Source organism: Parastagonospora nodorum (genome assembly GCF_000146915.1).
Source record: "Parastagonospora nodorum SN15 chromosome Unknown scaffold_24, whole genome shotgun sequence".
NCBI lineage: Eukaryota > Fungi > Ascomycota > Dothideomycetes > Pleosporales > Phaeosphaeriaceae > Parastagonospora > Parastagonospora nodorum.
Genome location: NW_001884572.1, coordinates 34,035 through 52,492, shown reverse-complemented (window position 1 = coordinate 52,492; position 18,458 = coordinate 34,035). Strand labels below are relative to the sequence as shown.

The 18,458-nt window shown below is 52.9% G+C and overlaps 5 protein-coding genes across 5 annotated transcripts; 4 read left to right on the top strand and 1 right to left on the bottom strand.

The window, feature by feature from the left end:
- Window positions 1-718: 718 nt before the first annotated feature.
- SNOG_12805 (hypothetical protein) lies at window positions 719-4,132 on the top strand. The gene is made up of 3 exons (XM_001802971.1): window positions 719-1,056; window positions 1,198-3,154; window positions 3,219-4,132. The coding sequence occupies exons 2-3, from the start codon at window positions 1,298-1,300 to the stop codon at window positions 3,561-3,563; spliced, it is 2,202 nt and encodes a 733-aa protein (XP_001803023.1). The 5' UTR covers window positions 719-1,056; window positions 1,198-1,297; the 3' UTR covers window positions 3,564-4,132.
- A 498-nt stretch (window positions 4,133-4,630) lies between these two features.
- Window positions 4,631-6,019, top strand: SNOG_12804 (hypothetical protein; the record flags this gene model as incomplete). Its single annotated transcript, XM_001802970.1, has 3 exons — window positions 4,631-5,240; window positions 5,397-5,466; window positions 5,751-6,019. 3 exons carry the CDS (start codon window positions 4,631-4,633, stop codon window positions 5,890-5,892), a joined length of 822 nt encoding a protein of 273 aa, XP_001803022.1. The 3' UTR covers window positions 5,893-6,019.
- On the bottom strand, window positions 5,983-9,290 carry SNOG_12803 (hypothetical protein; the record flags this gene model as incomplete). Its single annotated transcript, XM_001802969.1, has 3 exons — window positions 5,983-8,049; window positions 8,173-8,992; window positions 9,283-9,290. The coding sequence occupies 3 exons, from the start codon at window positions 9,288-9,290 to the stop codon at window positions 5,983-5,985; spliced, it is 2,895 nt and encodes a 964-aa protein (XP_001803021.1).
- A 406-nt stretch (window positions 9,291-9,696) lies between these two features.
- On the top strand, window positions 9,697-14,389 carry SNOG_12802 (hypothetical protein; the record flags this gene model as incomplete). Its single annotated transcript, XM_001802968.1, has 3 exons — window positions 9,697-10,110; window positions 10,161-12,032; window positions 12,083-14,389. 3 exons carry the CDS (start codon window positions 9,697-9,699, stop codon window positions 14,387-14,389), a joined length of 4,593 nt encoding a protein of 1,530 aa, XP_001803020.1.
- An 881-nt stretch (window positions 14,390-15,270) lies between these two features.
- On the top strand, window positions 15,271-16,642 carry SNOG_12801 (hypothetical protein; the record flags this gene model as incomplete). The annotated part of the gene is made up of 2 exons (XM_001802967.1): window positions 15,271-15,613; window positions 15,723-16,642. 2 exons carry the CDS (start codon window positions 15,271-15,273, stop codon window positions 16,640-16,642), a joined length of 1,263 nt encoding a protein of 420 aa, XP_001803019.1.
- Window positions 16,643-18,458: the final 1,816 nt, after the last annotated feature.

Genomic DNA, 18,458 nt, shown 5'->3' with positions numbered 1-18,458 from the left:
AGCATCGCGAGCGAAGGTGACGACGAGTGAGTTTGCTTGCGCCCCCGCGCTGACTGTCCCGAGCCCCATGTGGGCTTTCGCGTTTGGCGGCCTTCTCCACCGAGCGAGCAAGGCGATGGTTGAGTAATGAACGGGAGAGGAGGTCAGGTTTGCTGCGCAGCGCTGGCCTGCCGTTTCGAGCTGTGGCCGTGCTGGCGAGCAAGCCGTTCCGGGACATTGTTCACACTTTGTCGGCTCGGCTGGTGATAAAGAGCATAAAAGTATGTAAGCTGCAAGCTGCAAGCTGCAAGCTGCAAGCTGCAAGCTGCAAGCTGTCCGTAGCATCGTAGCAGCGTGTACACTGGCGTATCTCGAGGTTCCTCTTTGTCTCCTCCTCGTCTCTCCGCCGTCGGCGCCACTAGCCAGTCGCCGCGCAGCTGTACCCTCTCGCACTACGGCCCTCAGCGTGCCATCGGCGCCGCGCTGCCCTCCGCTGCTATTCCTCCTAGTGCCCTACACAGAACCTGTATTGGTCGCTTGGCTCCATTTTGTGTTGAACTCGCTTGTTCCGTCGACAACAGGGGCCCCGGTCCGGACGTGCGTCGATTTTTAGCACGGTCCTGCGGTCGCGGCCGGTCCTGCACTCTGTTGATCGCCTGCTTCTCAACACATCCCCTCTCCCCATCCCATCTTCTCCACCACTTCTCTAGGCCATTGCCAGCCTTTGCCTCTCTTAAAGACGCCGCAAGCAGTGAATCGAGCACGTTCTGGTTGTTCGACACCACCCAGTCCGGGCTCTTCACTTTTCCTAGCAGCCACCACCCCGGGTCCCTACTTCGCAGGTCCCAGGTCCCATCAAGAGAGCCTCTTCTTCCACGGAAGCCACCGGTCTCACCCACTCCGCAGCCTTTCGCGCCCCGAAAGCTGCACCCCGTTGTCTCGAGTACCCTCAGGTCCGAGTACACTCGACTCGACGTCATTGCAGCTTTGACTAGCTGTGACTATCCGTCGTGCTCTCCACCTATCAGGCCTCCAGCAAGCGCGAGCTTCTCGAGCCGTTCCTTCACCTAATACACCGTAAGTAGACTCGCGATAGCGACCAGTGAATCCCTAGTCCAAGGAATCCAAGATAAGCTCGTGCTCGCCACTGCGCTATCACTCTTCGCTTGCTGGCCCGTCCGCTCGCCCCAAAGTCTGGATCGCTAATATCGGAACCAGACACAACACCCCTTGGCAATTACTTCTAATGCACTCGACGCCCTAAACTTCTTCTTCGACACATTCGACCTGCTTTCTCAACCGCCAGGAAGCCGACCGAATGCCTTACACTCCACCCTCGCAGCGGTCGCCTGCCTCCTCCAAGACTAACAGTCCCGTCTTGACTCGCAACCATTCTTACATCGACCAGAGCCCGCTCTCTCCAGTCTCCTCGCGCCGACCATCGCTGCCGCGATCAGTGTCGTCCACCTCGTACCTCAACAAGCTGCCGCGGTCGTCGACGTCGTCCTCGACCACCACCGCTGACAACACTGCTGCCAATGGTAATGCGGTGAACGGAACCGCAGGCTCGGCGTCCGAGACTAGTCACTCACGAGGTAGTTCTAGCAATGGTAGCATCCGCCAGTCTCCCTCCCCTGTGAACGATCTTCTGATTCCCTCAGGTGCGATCACGACTCCTCCTGATTCCTCTGACGATGAGGACCGGGGACGTGGCATAGGGAGCCTTCGGGAACTTCAAGAGGCGTTGCAGCACATCGACGTCAAGAGGGAGCCTTCCCCGGCTCGCGACGCAAACTTGGAGGCACCCCAGCAGAGGCATCAGCCGCCGAAGACCCTCGCCCGGTCACTATCCGCCGAAGCACGCAAGATTGCTCATTCGAGATCATCGAGCGAGATCACTTTGTCGCAACACCTAATGCACCCCCTCAACACAGACCCCATCATTAGCTCTTCCGATGGCAGCGATGCCGAAGATGACGAGCTGCGGATAAAGCCACCACTACTCCGAAAGAAGTCCGGTGAACTGGTCAAGCCTGCGCTCCGCCCACCGTCCCGTCGCCGACCTTCCAGCATGCCAGGCACGCCGACATACTCGAAGGCCGTGCACTTCAACGAGGACATTGAGCAGGTGCGACACTTCCTCCACTCGGAACGACCCATCGCCGTCAGCGCTGGATCCTCGCCTGTCGAAACTTACGACAGCGAGACCGAGTACCCTTTCGGAGAAGGGCAACGTTCAAAGGCACCCGAGTGGGAGATCAAGCTTACCAACTTCCCTGCAAATGAGACGCACGAGCGTCAAAGTGCCCCTGTCCGTGTAGAGCGAATCTTCCTCGCTTCGGACAACCAGACTTTGGTGGGCAACATTGCCTGCGCCAATATCGCCTTCCAGAAGCTTGTCGTTGCCCGCTTCACATTGGACTACTGGAAGACCACCTCAGAAGTTGTCGCCGAGTTCAATCACGACGTGCGCAAGAAGCAGAAGGAAGATGGCTACGACCGTTTCAACTTCAACATCAAGCTCGCCGACCAAGCAAACCTTGAGTCCAAGACCTTGCTGTTGTGTGTCCGCTACCAGGCCAATGGTCAGGAGTTCTGGGACAACAACAACTCAATGAACTACCAAGTAGACTTCTCGAAGAAGGTCAAGCAGAGGGAAAGCAAGCGCTCCAGCAGCGGTGGTCTTGGTGCCATCCCCCGCAGCAGGCATTCTCCTCTCGCCCCCCGACCGAGGTCAATGCCGCCGTCAGCCGACGATGACTTTGGTCACGAATTCGAGAGCAAGTTCTCCTTTGGAAGTCCACGAGCTGTTGTCTTGTCAGACTCACCTAGTGTGACAATCAAGCTGAAGCCAAAGAGCAAGCGTGTTAGCCTCTTCCCAGATCAGGCGTCGCAACGCTCCCAGGCTAACCAGGCTTTTTCGGCACGCTACGACTTCAGTGCTTCCCTGTCGGCCGCCCTGTCCACTGCGCAGTCGGCTCTCGGTGACAACAGTGGCCTCAAGGTGGACACTTCGGATCAGATTCGCCGTGGTTACTTCGACCGACCGACTTCGGCCACGAAGGCTCAGACCGCTGGCGCACCCATCCCTGGAACTCGACCTGATTCCCTGACATCTGAGAAGCCCGACCTACAGTCTGCAGAGTACAACGAGTTGATCCAGAAGTTTTGTTTTGTACGTTCCCAACCTCAACAGCACCCAGGGCGCATGGTGTAGACAGGAACTAATACGCAACCAGTTCGGCACTCCTTCTGGCAAGACGTCTCCACCCGCAACACCGTCAACTAAGAACAGGCAGACAGACGGAGTCCAGGAGCAAGCGCTGACCAACGGCAGTGGAAGCTATAATTCTTCTGCCACCAGCAGCCCTTCTTCTCCCCCTGAGATGCCTGTTCTTGTTGACGGTGCTAATGACCTAATCTCTTCCCGGAGCCCATCCCCCTTCTTGTCTCGCTCGACCTCCCCAGGTCCCGTGACGGGAACCGGCCCCGAAGATCTCATTGCTTCACAGTACCAGTACGGCTTCAACATGGCTGCTGGTATGTTCAACGAACGAAGCCACACTCCCCAAGCATGTGTTTAAGTTACCACGTAACACTGCCAGGAGGATTATCCTTACGCATAACGAATCTCCTTGGACACGAAGACCTTTACGGCCTGCCTGACTACGATGAGTGGAGCGGACGTCACTAGTCTTCTGGCGACCGATCGCTCACGAATCTGCTTCACTACGGCACGAATTGTTGTTGTGCGCCTAGTGGTTGATGATGCATGTTACCTGCGACGTATCTTACCTGGCGCGCTACCTTTTCAGCATACTCAGGACGGCTGTTTGCTGCATTTTCCCGTCCTTTTTTTCTTGCATGTCTTTTGTACCCGGTGTGCTCTCCGGTGATTGCATGGCGTTCTCTGGGTTCCTATTATCTCTACCCGTCGTTTTCACCGACCATCGACTGGTCGTGGTGCTTCTGCTTTCGAGCAGCTCTACTCTGGTCTCGGCGTTTAATCCGGTCGCTTCCGACTCCTGGGATAGCGAAAAGTGTTTGTTCTGGATGCATTTTATAGCGGTTCCATTATTTTTGATCGACTCGTCGGCTGCGTCGTAAATAGGTGCTAGGCAGGGATGATGAATGCGAGTTATTACTCTCCAACCGAAATTGTGTGTCGATAATGTGTGTGTCTTGCCGTGTGTCTCGTGCCTTCAACACTGGTATCTGTTTCTGCAATAGCAGTGAAAATCGAAGCGTCTTGTGCGAAGGGCGCAGTGAACTCTAAGGAGCAGCCGGCCCTATATAACGTACCAAATGACAAAGACACTACAAGCTCATCTTACTGCCCCACCATGCATGTACCTCGTGAGCGCTTTTTACCGCCAATTGAGCAAAGTGAAGCCGAAGCGGTCTGGATCGTGACATCTTGGCACCATGTGACTCTGTTCTGCCACCCTGCAAAGGCCCGGGCACCGCTCACCGCCTGCCACTTCCCGCCATCTTGACTCGGCTCTAACCCAACGATTGGACCCTGAGCTTCTCTCGCGTGTGCTTCTCCAACCTTCAATCCGCTTGCACGCGCTTCTCTTTTCACGATACTTCGCTTCGGCTCAAGCGGCCTCGGTTGTAGTCGACACAGACACGTGTCTGTCATCCCGCAATGGCTTCGTTCTTCGGTAGCAAGAAGGTTGCACCACCACCTGTCATCCCGCCGCCTCCGACGCCTCGCTCGGGACCGACCATCGATGCCACGACTGTAATATCGTTGCTTGCTGTGCTTGCACTCCTCGCAGGAGCATATGCAGCCTCGATTAAAGTTCTTCCCAAGACCAGTTCGCTGAAAATTCGCATCCTGTTTGTGTGGCACTTATTCGACGCGCTGATCCACTTCGTCTTCGAAGGCTCGTTTCTCTGGAATTGTTTCTTCGTCTCGTATTCCCTTCCCACATCCTTCACCCACGCGTCCATCAAGCAGCACCAGATTACCTTCTTCACGCCGCCGGATGTGTATTGGTTGGGGAAAGAGGATAAGTTGTTCGGTGCGAATTATGGTACCACGCCGTTCTCGCGGCTGTGGCAGGAGTATGCGAAGGCGGATAAGCGGTGGGGAGGCGTGGACCTGACGGTCGTGAGTCTGGAGCTGTTGACGGTGTTTGTGGCGGGCCCGTTGGCGTGCTGGATCTGCTATCTGCTGAGCAGGGAGGAACGGAAGGGCATGTTGAAGAAGTGGTTTTGGATGACGATTCTGGCGACGGGGGAGATATACGGAGGTGAGTCATTATACACTTCTTTTTCTGATATTGGACATGCCACGCTGTTATGGTGTTTCAGATGGCCTTCGGTGAGGCGGATGTGGGTCTGTGTTGAGTTGGGATGAATGCGTGTGGTGCGAGTATAAGGCTGACACGTGGTTCACCGCATCTTAGGCTGGATGACTTTTGCTCCTGAGTGGTTGACTGGAAGCCCCAATCTCGACACATCGAATTGGATGTATCTGTAAGTTTGCACATCTCATTCGTCCACGATCGCCCCGTCTGCCGCTTCCCGTCCGCCTTCACACCATATCTCATCTTAGGGGATTATCGGAAGCCCTCCGACTGGCTGTTTCCCGCTTCTTCACATGTTCATCTCAACATTCTCGCTCGCTGTTCCTGATCTCGATGCGTTGTCCCTGCAGATGCGCTGGCGGCCCGTCCGCGGACCCACTTTTCATAAATTTGAACACACCGCCAAAAGCCCACCACACCCAGGAATGTCGAACACTGCTAACACGGCGTCAGGTGGCTCTATCTTGCATTCTTCAATGGGCTCTGGGTTGTCTTCCCGCTCTGGATCTTGTGGGAAGCCTACCGAGCTATGAGCCAGGCGATGAGTCAGGCGGAAATGGTGGATTTGGTCAACTATCTGAAAAAGGAAGATTGATCAACTCTCAACGACGTCACAGCTGGGTAATCTAGTCTTTGCATGTTCCGAGTCCTGGGAAAAGCGAGTTTGATAGCAATGTAGCCAATGTCATACACAAACAAAATGCCAATCCAGTTTTGCTTCCGGTACCCTATCCATCGCTACACCCGTGCCTCCCTTTGCCAGTTCTTTCGTGTATAGTCGCAACCACACTGCATCAGCATTGCACCTCTCCATCGCTCTTTTCACTTCCTCCCTTTCCAACACCGGATCCATCATGTCCAAAACCGAATCGAATCGTTCGTCGCGAATGGTCACATGCTCAACAACCACACACATCAAGCCCACAAGGCTGTTCCAGATCATTTTCGTCGGTGCGTCGACGTACATTTCCGGCCGGTAAGCACTTGGCGTAGAAACAGATAGGCCCTTCATGCCCGTGTCAAGACCAGTAAGTAGTGATTGAGTACCACCGCGCCGATCCTCGCGCTGCTTTGTTCGACGGTGTATCCTTCCGAAGACGTCCCATGCGTCCTCGATGCGGGTCCGCATGAAGTCGCCAGCATGCTCGCACATGAGTGCTACAATGTCTAGCGCGTTGGAGACGACAAATGCTTCCGGGTCTTGTAGGCGCGGCAACAACACGGGCCAGAGCGTGTTGATAAGCGGTAGGAATGAGTTTTCATGCTTGGCGAGGGCAGGAATGGTGGTGCGGAGGAGTGATAGAAGGGATGTGCGTAGAGCGGAGGATGGGGTTGTGAGGTAGTGCTGTGTGAGTGACGAGATGCGGAGGAGGAGGTCGTATGTTCGAGGAGCGGGTGAAGGAGGCTCGGCAGTATCTGCTTCGTTGGATTGTTCGGATTCGTCTTGAGGGTGTGCTTCTGGTGCAGTATCTGATTTCCACGGTTCTTCCGGAAATGGTATGTCCACGTCTTTTTGATCTTCTTCTTTTCGCTTGAGTGCATCATCGTCTAGTCTTTTCACTGCTGCAATGACGTCCGCCATGGTAATCGGTGATATGTGATGCGACGCCATTTGCTTTGCATCGCTCTCTGTGATAGCTAACAGGGGTGCTTTCACACCTTCCTCTGTGATGCCTTTCAAGACCGAAAAAAGGAGTTCGGTCAATTTGGGATAGCCATGGTATCTTTCGAGCGCATCAAAAATACTTCCAACGAGATCGTCCAAGTACGGTAAGAGTGATGGACCGCAAAGTCGCATCATCATCAAGAGGACTTGGGGAACCTGTGGCGAGACGTCTCCGACTGCCAGCTTCAAGCCCACCGCATTGACGATGTAGTCGACATTTGCGACCACAAGCTCGCCAGCATTAGAGTAGCCACATTCCACAGAAAGTATATTGAGGCATATCAAAGCATGCTGTCGCAGTGCCTCATTCGAACTGCCCATGTGATGCAAGACTGGATACAGAACCTCACTCAACTCGCCACGAAACTCGGTCTTATACCGCGATGCTTGCAGAGCTACCGTTTCTAGTGCGAGTGCATAGGAATGCCATGACACAACATCTAAAAGGTCTTCTTGTGCAAGCATCGTGACTGAGTGGGAGTAAAGGCTGTCTTGCAACTCTTCGCGCTGGTTAGGCGTTCCCATATCGATGAAGTCGTCGAATGCCGAGTTCGTTCTTGCCATGTCCTTGAGAAGGTTCACTGCAGCCCAATAGCTGGCGAGTCGAACTTCCTGAGACCCCATGTCGATTTTTCGGATAAGTTCTTGCAGTACAGTCGCTGCTGAATTTGATCTTGCGAGCTCGTGGAGTAGTAACTGAAACTCGGTCAAAATGACTTCCTGGCCTTTCAGTCGCAGCTTCAGCGGCTCGAATCTTAGTGTGCTGGAAGATCCCAGCAGTATTACTTGGTCAGTACGCTTGGTGTGATGCACATCGAGTTCTTCGAGACCCTTCGAATCACCCAACACTGTGGAAATACTATCGCGCAGACCATCGGCCAATCTTTCGTCAATCAATGCCGCGTCTCGGTCGAAAAGGCGTAGCGTTACCGAGACCTGGTGTATAATCTGAAGCCTAGCCTGGTCATCCTTTGATTGCATCAGCCGTGGAAGGGCCACGACCCATCCATGAAGGCTTTCCCGCAAGACATATCCGAGCTGCTCGTCGGCAGCAAGTAGCGTCTTTAGCTCGATTTCAATCATGTCCTGCTCCCCGTCCCGTCCAACTAGACTAATCGCGGTTTCAATGGCCATTGCAGTACAGTCAGACAGCGAGCTACGGCACTCTTGCACAACGTCAAGACATAGCCGTAATAGAGCCCGTCGTACTTCAGATTTGTCGTGGTTTCGCAGCTTGAACACGTTGGCAAGCGCAACCTTGATTTGGGATGCGGTAGCTTGAACCCACGAAGTCGTCCGAAACACCTTGTTTGCATCAGATTCCTCCTCGGCAGCAACGGCAGTAGGCAGATTATTGGTCTTTCTGTCACTAAGCAAGCGTTTCAGTATCAAAGAAAGCAGATCAAGACTTTGCTCGACTACTCGAAAGCCAGGCCGATTGCTGCTGCTCGGCGTCAACACCTTGGTGAGAGATGATACTAGTCTTGGAAGAAAGCTGGCGAGGGCATCATCATCGGTTATGGCGCTGAGCGAAGCCTTTAGTGCATCTGTAGCTTGGAGCTTAGTACTGTTTGACTTGGCGTCCGTGAGTGCGTCGAGCATCACAAGGACTGCCTCTCCTAAAGCAGGTATGTTGGACGTTGATGTCATTGCTTCTTTGCCTTTGCCCGTGCGTGAAGCGTCGGTCATGAGATCGGTCATGCATTTCAAAGCCAGTGTTTGTAGCTCTTCTGAGGTCGAAGCGATACCATTTTCGGCAGAAGACGGCTTGGTCAGGAATGTGAAGAGGATGAGAAACTGGCCAGCCAGAGCAGGCTCGAGACCCCCTCCCCATCCTGCGCGGAGAAGGACTGATATACACTCCAAGCACAATTCAAGGGCTCGGACTGGGACTTGGCGGGAAAGCCTGAGTACCTGGGAGATTGGGACAAAGGCATACTCTGTAAGCTTCTGGTCAAGTGCAACTGGTTTGGAAGTGATGGTCCGAAGCGTGTCAAGCAGATTGGTGAGAGCCGTGACTAGATGCTTTCTGGATTCCGGGCTTTGCGCTAGTGAAGCAGTGACAGAAAGAAGTTGAATACACGGTTGCTTCAACTATGGCAGGTTAGCTAGATGAGATGGAACGAGCAAAGAGTCTGCCTACGCGTTGGAAAGCGTGTTGTCTTTCCATGCTGCAGCTGTGCGGTGTTACGGGGTGCGAGAGGAGAGGTTGCCGGCGTTGCGAGGCGGGATGCGCGAGGCTCGCTTAAGGTTCTTGCCTCTTTGAGACGAGGTAGCAAGGTAGTGCAAGCGCGGTGAATGGAAAAGTGCTAGACGAACATTGACATGTGTAATCATGACAGATGCGCTAGCGTGCTCGTTGCCCCACTTTAGCGCAGACAGTATGCCCGATGCAGGATGAAGGTGAAAGTCTGCAAGCGGAGTGACGAGTGAGGAATGATTGGACGGCGTTGGTGATGAGGTAGGCAGAGCTCAAGGCAGAGCTAAAGGTGGAGCGAAAGGTGGAGCACAGGCCAAAGCAGTCGCGTTGTGCAAGCCAACTAGCGCGTATCTTGAAGCTCCCAACCGCGACACTCTGTCGGACACTCGACACCGCGACGTCACCACTACTCGACCGCGACCGCGACCGCGACCAAGCCCAGCCACGGGTCCTGCAACGCGTTCCGAGGGCTCACGCGATTGACATCAGCCACGCATCATCTATTCCACTAATCACACGCGCAGCCACGCGACATGGCGCCTCGCAGTAGGCGCAGCGCGGCGGCCGCGACCGAAGTAGTCGAAGAGGAGGAGCAGGAGGTGGAGGTGGAGGTGGAGGCGGAGGCGGGGGTGGAAGAGGAAGAAGCGCAGGGCGAATCCGACGGCACCAAGAAATTGAGGTTCAAGCAGCCGCTGGTCGGACGGCCAGGAAGGCAAATCAGCGTGGGCGACCTCTTGACGCGGTTGAAGACGCTGCTGGACGAGCTGCGCACCATGGACCAGGAAGAGGCGCACCGCGACTCGCTCATGCCCGTCGCGCAGGAACTCGCGCACCAGAGTCTCCTCCAGCACAAGGACAATGGCGTGCGCGCGTGGGCCGTCTGCTGCGTCGTCGACATGCTCAGGCTGTTTGCGCCCGATGCGCCCTATCCCGCCTCCAAGCTCAAGGTACGCCGTGTCTGTGTATGCGACACGCGGGCCCCTACTGACGCGCGCAGGAAATCTTCTCCGTCATCATCAACAAGCTGATGCCACTGCTCGCCGATCCGACCCACCCCTACAACAGCCAGCACATGTACGTCCTGCGCTCGCTCGCCGAATGGAAGAGCATCCTCCTCATCAACGAAATCCCCGGCGCAGACCAGCTTACCTCAGCTCTGTTCACTGTCTGCTTCGACGTCCTGGCTGGCCCGGCCAAGAGCGACAGTGGCGAGGAACTCAGCAAAAGCGTCGAGCACAACATGACCGAAGTCCTGTCCACCGTCATCGAAGAAGCGCCTGCCGTCACGCATGATGTCGTCGATGTTATCGTCGCCCAGTTTCTGTGGGCGGACCCCATCACACTAGGGAGCTCAGCCAAAGCCAAGAAGGGCGTCCACGTAGATGCGAAGCAGTTGACGCTCCGTCGCAAAGACGCCCCTCCCGCATACAGCATGGCCAGAAATGTGTGCAATGCTTACCCCGAAAAGATGGCCCGCCTCATTGGCAACTACTTTAGTTCCGTCATTGTCGACTTCACGAATTCAGGCGCTTCCTTCAGGCGCACCCGCGCCGGCAGTGAAGATCCGGATCAAGCCTCTAGAGGCCCTTCCGAGGACGATATCCATGAGGCGAACAAGGCACACAGGCTCCTTCGCGAGCTGTGGAAGTGCTGTCCGGGAGTGCTACAGGAGATCATTCCACATTTGCAGGATGAGCTTGCCACAGAAAACGTGCAACTGCGACAATTGGCAACCGAGACGTTCGGTGACATGATCTCAGGTATCGGTGCAGCCGGCCCTCCACCAATGCCTGAGCTGGATCCCGCGGCATATCCTTCACAAAGCCTAACACATGCCGAGTCCACGCGACCGTACGACTTCCTCACCACCCCAGCTTCTATCAATTCATTTCCAACACAATACCCTGCTGCGTACCACTCTTTTCTGTTGCGGAAAAATGACAAGTCACCCATCATCCGTGCCTCATGGACTACTGGAATCGGCCGCATATTGATGACCTCCGCTGGTGGCATCGGTCTCGACCCGGAAGAGGAGCAGAAGCTACTAAAGTCATTTGCAGAATGCCTGATTGACAGCGATGACAAAGTGCGTCTTGCTGCAGTCAAGGCAGTCGAGCATTTCGACTTCACTGACATGATTCGCAAACTGGGCAGCAACGGTAGCATGTCTGAATCAGGCTCAATATTGTCCAATCTTGCAGATAGAGTGAAAGACAAAAAAAGTGTCATCCACTCAGAGACAATGAAGCTGCTTGGGAAAATCTGGGGTGTGGCTGCTGGCGCTATTGCCGAGGGCGACGACATTATCAAGAATCTGTTTGGGCCGATACCGACGCGCATACTCGAGGCATGTTACGTCAATGACCTAGAAATCAATGTGCAGGTTGACCTGGCGCTCTATGAGTCCTTGTTACCACTCGCATATCCTCCGATAAAGCCAAAGCCAGGCGGGACCGCGAATTCGCAAATAGTAAAGGACAGTCAGACCACGGGAGAACAGTCCTACACTGAGGCAGATCTGGACAAAATCCGAGCCGAGAGACAGCTGGTGCTCGTCAACGGTTTGGAAGACAAGGCCAAAAAAGTATTCTTTGCGAAACAGGGCAATCAGGGTCCAGGCTCAAATTACATGGAGCATTTTCTGAAACTTTGTGAAGAGTACAACGGCGGTGTCATGGACAAAGGCGAGAAAGAAACGAAGAAGAAGCTCGAGGGGCTCATCGCCTATTATGCGCGGACGCTGCCGGATTCTGCACGTGTGACAGATGATCTGTGGAAGTTTGCGAAAGCTCATGATCGTCGTGCGTATACTTTGATGCGATTCTGTATGGATCCAGCAAGCGACTATCGACGAGTTTACCGATCAATCGTGAGTCTTGGCCTAGAACCAGCTTATTTTACCCCACTAACAATTTCTAGAAAGAGTTCCGGAAACGCATTGAAGATGGTCCTGGCATGCCAGTGCTAGAGACGCTGACGCCGCTTCTCTATCGTGTCAGCCTCCTGTGTTACAACAAGAGTCATGTACCTGCCATCATCGAGTTTACGAGGACGGATGACAAAGGCTTGGGCGCTACGGCACACGAGCTACTGAAGGAAATTTCGACGAAACATCCCAAAGTGTTCTCCACACACGTGAAAGATCTCTGCAAAACTCTCGAGAACGAGGCACCGACCGCGAAGACTCCAAACCCGCCCGGTGCTGTGGACGACTTGAAGGCATGCGCCGCTTTTGCCAAGAAATTCCCCACGGATATCCCAATGAACGCGAAAGATGGTCGGAAACTGGTTCAAGCATTCCTCAACTTTGCTTCCTACGGAACTCCTCCACAGGCTGCCAAGCATGCAATTACCATCATCACAAACAGCGACAACAAGAAAGAGCTACACTCAAAGGAGATACTCGCCAAGAGCATCAAGAACTTCGAATATGACAGCGAACACTGGCTGACCAAGCTAGCTGCACTCAGCCAACTCGTCTTACTGGCGCCATCGGAATGCGAGGACGACATGGACACTATCGTGGAAATTGCTATCCGCCAAGTGCTTCAGAAACCACACCACGTAACTGCCGAAAGCGAGGCCGAATGGATGGACACGCCTGACGAGGATATTCAAGGCCGCACCTGGGCAATCAAGATACTGGTCAACCGATTGCGCTCTCTGTCCAGCGAGGCGAGCTTCAATGAGGCGGCCCAGGACACTTACACTCTACTTAATCGGCTAGTAAAGAACAATGGTGAGGGGTCAGACGAAGACAGTACGCCGGCAGCGCACAAAACGCGTCAGCGACTTGCGGCAGCAAATTCACTTCTGAAGTTGTCCTGTAACAAGCGACTCGACAGTTTCCTAACACCCGCCGATTTCGTGCAGCTAGCTTTGGTTACACACGACCCATGTCCACAAGTTCGCAAGGGTTTCTCCGAGAAGCTGATGAAATATCTGGGTCAAGGCCGCTTACCATCTCGCTTTTATACTGTTCTCTTCTTTCTCGCCCATGAACCGGACAGGAACATAAAGAGCAGCACGATGACGTGGATTCGGTCGCGACGAGCTGCATTTGCCGCTCGAAAAGACACTGTGCTTGAAAGCGTCTTTGCGAGGCTCCTCAGTCTACTTGCTCACCACCCAGACTTCGATAAAGAGGACGAGGTGCTCAAGCTGATATCGGAGTACATTCTATACTACCTCAAGTGTGTTGCTACTGAAGATAACCTGTCCTTGATATTCCACGTTGCTCAGCGCGTCAAGGGTGTTGCAGATGGCATCGAGCCTTCTAGACAGGCTGACGAGAACCTGTACATCTTGTCAGATCTCGCCCAAGCACTCATTCGAGCATGGGAGGAGCAAAATGGCTGGACAATGCAATCGTGGCCCGGCAAGATGAAGCTGCCCTCAGGCATTTTTCGACCTTTAGAAAGCCACGAGCGAGCACAAGAGATTGCCAAGAAGACATGGATCAGCGAAGATCTCGTTGACGAACTTGATCCACTCGTGCGCAAAGCCATTCGGAGTAAGAAGCGAAAGGCTACGGACGGAATGGAGAAGCCACGTAAGAAAGCGAAGGGCGATCGACCAGTCAAAGAGAAGAAGGTAAAAATGGATCGCCCAGTGAAGACGCCAAAGAAGAAGAGAAGAAGCGGCGAGGAAGAAGATGAAAGCGATGGTGGAGGTCAGGCAGCGCCGTCGAGTGGACCTAGGCGGAAAAGTGGTCGCCACAGTACTGCACACAAGAGCTACATTGAGGTTTCGACGGATGATGAGGACGCCGCGGCTGGTGCTCAGCAGGATGATGAAGAGGAAGAAAACGCCGAATCATCGGAAGCTGATGAAAACTCTTCGCCCGCTCCAGAAGATGTCGAGATGGCCGACGTGGATGATAAGGCGGCAGGTGAACCAGAAGTTGAGGCGCAAACATCCGATCTCTCCGAACAAGAAGCATCTCCCGAGCCGGAGCCAGAACCAAAGAAACCAACAAGAGGTCGGCCAGCAAAGAAAACGAATGGAGCTGCCCTACCAGCGGTGCAGAAGGGCAAAGCTGCCGAGCCCGTTAAGGAGGCCACCCCTGCGACATCAGTAAAGAAGGTGTCTAAGGTAGCTGCACCTGCAAAACCTACTAAGGTTGCGGTAAGAGCTAAGGTGAACGGCGCCGCAGCAGCATCTTCATCCAATCCTGCCATGAATGGTGCTGGAACGGTCCGACGGAGTGGTCGCAGCCGGGCTTGATTGCGTGCCATGTCCTCATTATCGACTTGCATGTAATGCTTCATGCAGCGTCGTAGCTTTTTGTTCCTCGGCTTTTCTCATCCTTCCTCTTTGCTTTCGCAGTCGGACGGGTACTTGCAATTATGACACCAACACACTAAGCACAATACCTGGATCTTTTCATTACTTGTATAGCGAAATGGACTTCGACTGGGAATGTGTCACGCGTAGCGTTTGTTGTACGAATTTCGTAGCGAATATGGATAGATCGGTGAACGGCAGCATGTGGGTGTAAGATAGCAAGCAGAATATTTAGATCCCAGTGCTGTTTCAATGATCAAACAAGTATCAACAGGTCTGTGTTCCCTTCCTTCGTGTAGCTCCATGCCCTTGGTTTAAAAGAGCACGAGACATGGGAGAAGGTATTTGATGACTTTCATACCAACCTTCCTTTCCAGGATAACTCCCCATCTGCAGCCAAGGACGGTGATCCGAAGAATACCCGGATACCCTGTCTCTCATTTTCTATTTCATGGCACGCCATTTGAGATTCTGCAGCGAAGTAGGGTGTAAGTTAATTGAAAATCATTCTCATCATCTCATCCTGTAATTGAGGCTGAGGCTTTGCAGCCGTGGCTTCGCAACTCAATTCTCGTATGTCGTTGTACAGGCCCCCACTCTTCGCTTCACAAACATCAGGTCCGCTGTGGAGAATCTCTGGGCACCTGCCAAATCCCTCTTGGCATAGACTATCTTTGCCCTGATTGACAGATGCAGAAGCGATGCCGGGAGAGCGACCCGTGACGTGGGTTCGTCGGGAAGGCGTTGCGGCAATGGAAATATGGTTTAAAGAGTCGTGATCAGTGCTTTCTTCCCTAACTTTCTACCGGGTTCATTCACTCATGATCAAGATGGCGAAATATCTCTACCTACTCACATGCAGTTTAGCTCTCGCAACGAGTGCAAGTGTGGTTTCTCGCCAGAACAACGAAACTTTGTACGTCGAGGCGATATCGGATTATGTCGATTCTATCTCCAATGACATTTGGAACATTAGCAAGACGATACATGATAATCCTGAATTGGGCTTCAAGGAATTTAAGGCACATGACCTACTCACTTCATTCATGGAAACGCAGGAGGGATGGACTATCACCAAGTCTCTATACAACATCAGCACTGCCTTCTCTGCTGTCTTTGAGGGCTCGGGAGATGGACCTATTGTGAGCTTCAACTCGGAATATGGTGGGTCAATCCTGTCAAACAAGTTAATATTTGTGTCGAATTACTGACATGTCACAAGATGCTCTACCCAACCTCGGACATGCTTGTGGACATAACCTCATCGCAACAGTTGGAGTCACTGGTGCACTTGCCACAGCCAATATCATGAAGGAGCATAACCTGCCCGGCAAGGTCATCCTTTTTGGAACTCCAGCAGAGGAAAGCTTGGGCGGTAAAGTCGATATGCTGGAGGCCGGCGTCTTTGAAGACTACGAAATCGACGTCAGTCTAATCGCTCATCCCACCAACGGCCCAGACACGCCCTATATGCGGACCTTCTCAACAAGCCGTCTAGATCTTGAGTACTACGGCAAAACCGCCCACGCTTCAGCCGCGCCGTATGAGGGCATCAACGCACAGGACGCGCTGGCCCTAGCCTACAACGCTATTAGCATGTTGCGACAACAATCTAAGCGTAGCGACCAAGTGCACGGCATCATCACATCCGGTGGACAATCCATCAACGTGATTCCCGAACTCTCCAGTGCTTCCTTCCAACTCCGTTCCAACGACGACGTCGACCTCGCGTCCTGGGAAAAGCGCATCCTCAAATGCTTCGACGCCGGCGCTCTCGCAACCGGTGCAACCCTCAACCTCACCATGCGCGAAAACAGCTACAGCGCCATGCTATCCAACACGCTTCTCGCCTCCTCGTTCGCAAAATACTTCACCTCGCTTGGTGGCGAGGTGCCGGACCCGCAACTCGATAGGATCAAGGAGCAAGGAGGGAGTACAGATCAAGGCAATATTAGCAAAATGTTCCCGAGCATTCAGCCTATGTTTCAGATTTACAATGAGAATGGGAGTGTGCCGGATGGTGGGCCGCATACGGCGGCGTTTGAGGTCGCGGCGGGCTCGAAGAAGAGTTTTGAAAAGGCGTTGATGACGGCGAAAGGTTTGGCGGGGGTGGCGGTAGATGTGCTGACTCTCGAGGGAATGTTGGATGCTGTTAAGCAGGAGCTTAAAGGGAATCCCATGCGAAGAGTCTAAAATCACACTACTATGTACCTAACTTAACCACAGCTTCCTTCCTCTCTTCAATCAAAGCAACAGACTTGTTGGTGCGATCAGTCGGGACACTAGACTCTGAAGCGTAGGGATCGAGCCTTATAAGTCTTTACCATCTCGACATTTGAAGGGTGATTACATTAAGTCGGTGAGTGAGAATTATTGGTAATCAGATTACATGGGGAGATGGTTGTTTTCTTGCGTTTTTTTTAACACTTCCGCATTTACTTTCACTTGCTGGGGATGGCAAGTGACATTAGGGCAAATCAAAAGCGGCGTAAACTTGTGTGAATACAGCAGGATAGTGCCTCGACATGCCTTGGGAAGAATCAGTTGGTTTCTAGGCTTGCGGACCATGTTTGTAATGAAAGCTCGTTGATTCCTACTCCAGTTGCATTTCTTCATAGGACGTCATGAGTGCGAGAGAACTTCTTGGCGAGCGTTTTCCTGTAGATACAGGAACATGATGTGGAAAAAGTATCTACGTAATGCTAATCGACGGCACTGCAATTAAGTCTGATCTCCTCAAGATGCTTCATTTTTGAGAGCAGTTGGAAATCACAATCCTCCGTAACATTTCGCACGCGCTTTAACATGTCGTCTCTCGACTCCCCAGCTGTTGGAACAATCGAAGGCCGCTTTTTACTCTGAACGTTATGTATATGAAGAGATTTAAATAAAGAAGATCGAACAGTCAGCAGCGTGGCTTTAAACGACCTATCGACTGCATTAATCCAAAATAGCCAAGAATCACACCAATCGCGCGTCTTCTTGTCATTTCTAAATTCCATTCGAAGCTTGAAGTAGGCTTTCATAGTTATGGCTCTGGCTTAGAGGCGTCAGGACTGCTCCACTCTTTCCATGCGTAATCTAAGCCAGGACGGACGATTGCTCATGCAAGCGCCCTTCCCAGACGTGAGCATCACCTGATACCTATATACCAGTGAAGATGACCTATCGCCTGAGTGTCATCGATCCTGAGGTTGCGTTTGGTGGTGGATATGTTGATTGTCAAGGGCACGTTGATGCAGTCAATAAAGTGTTGAACACTAGTAGTGGGCAATGCGCATAGACCTATGCAAATAGACTGCCAATTTATACATAAAGCTATGTGTATTGAGAACACACATAGCAAGAAAGTAGACCATGATCTAACCCGCTCTACATGGCCAATCGTTCCCGCTGACTTTCTACATTCCAATTGCACACAACGGACTTGTAAGACAACTTTAGCCTGAGACTAGTTCGAGCACTGTTATTAAAACGATGTGGCAAAGTGATTGAGTCCGGACAATACGAGTCCGGACAATACTTATCTTTTTGGTCGCCGCATGATGACCACCACGCTTCATTGCGCAAAATTCTGGACGAACTGTCAGTCATGATACCTTTGAGCAGGGGATAGTGGAACGAGATAGATTGGTTCAAATCGATGAACGTAATTGCGACAGCGAGTCGAGATGCGTAAATCTAACCTGGGTGCTCTAGAAATAGCGATCATGGCGATGCCAGAAGCCTTCGAACTTACTTGAGATTTCTTCAATGTCTCAATTATCCGTACCTGTCATCGTCGGCTCTTCAAACCTACGTTGTCATCATTATGATCGTCTTTGTTGCTGCAGACACGTCTCGATCGTCTCTCGCTCGTACTCTGTCGTCGCCGCCTCCGATATCGATCGTCTACCCTGCCAGCCGAAGCCAGTGGACCGCCGTACCGAATAGAGGAATTGATCTCGTCGTTCTTGCTGAGATGGCCGGTTCGTGAAAGGAGGATAATATAGTGGCCGGAAATATTGCT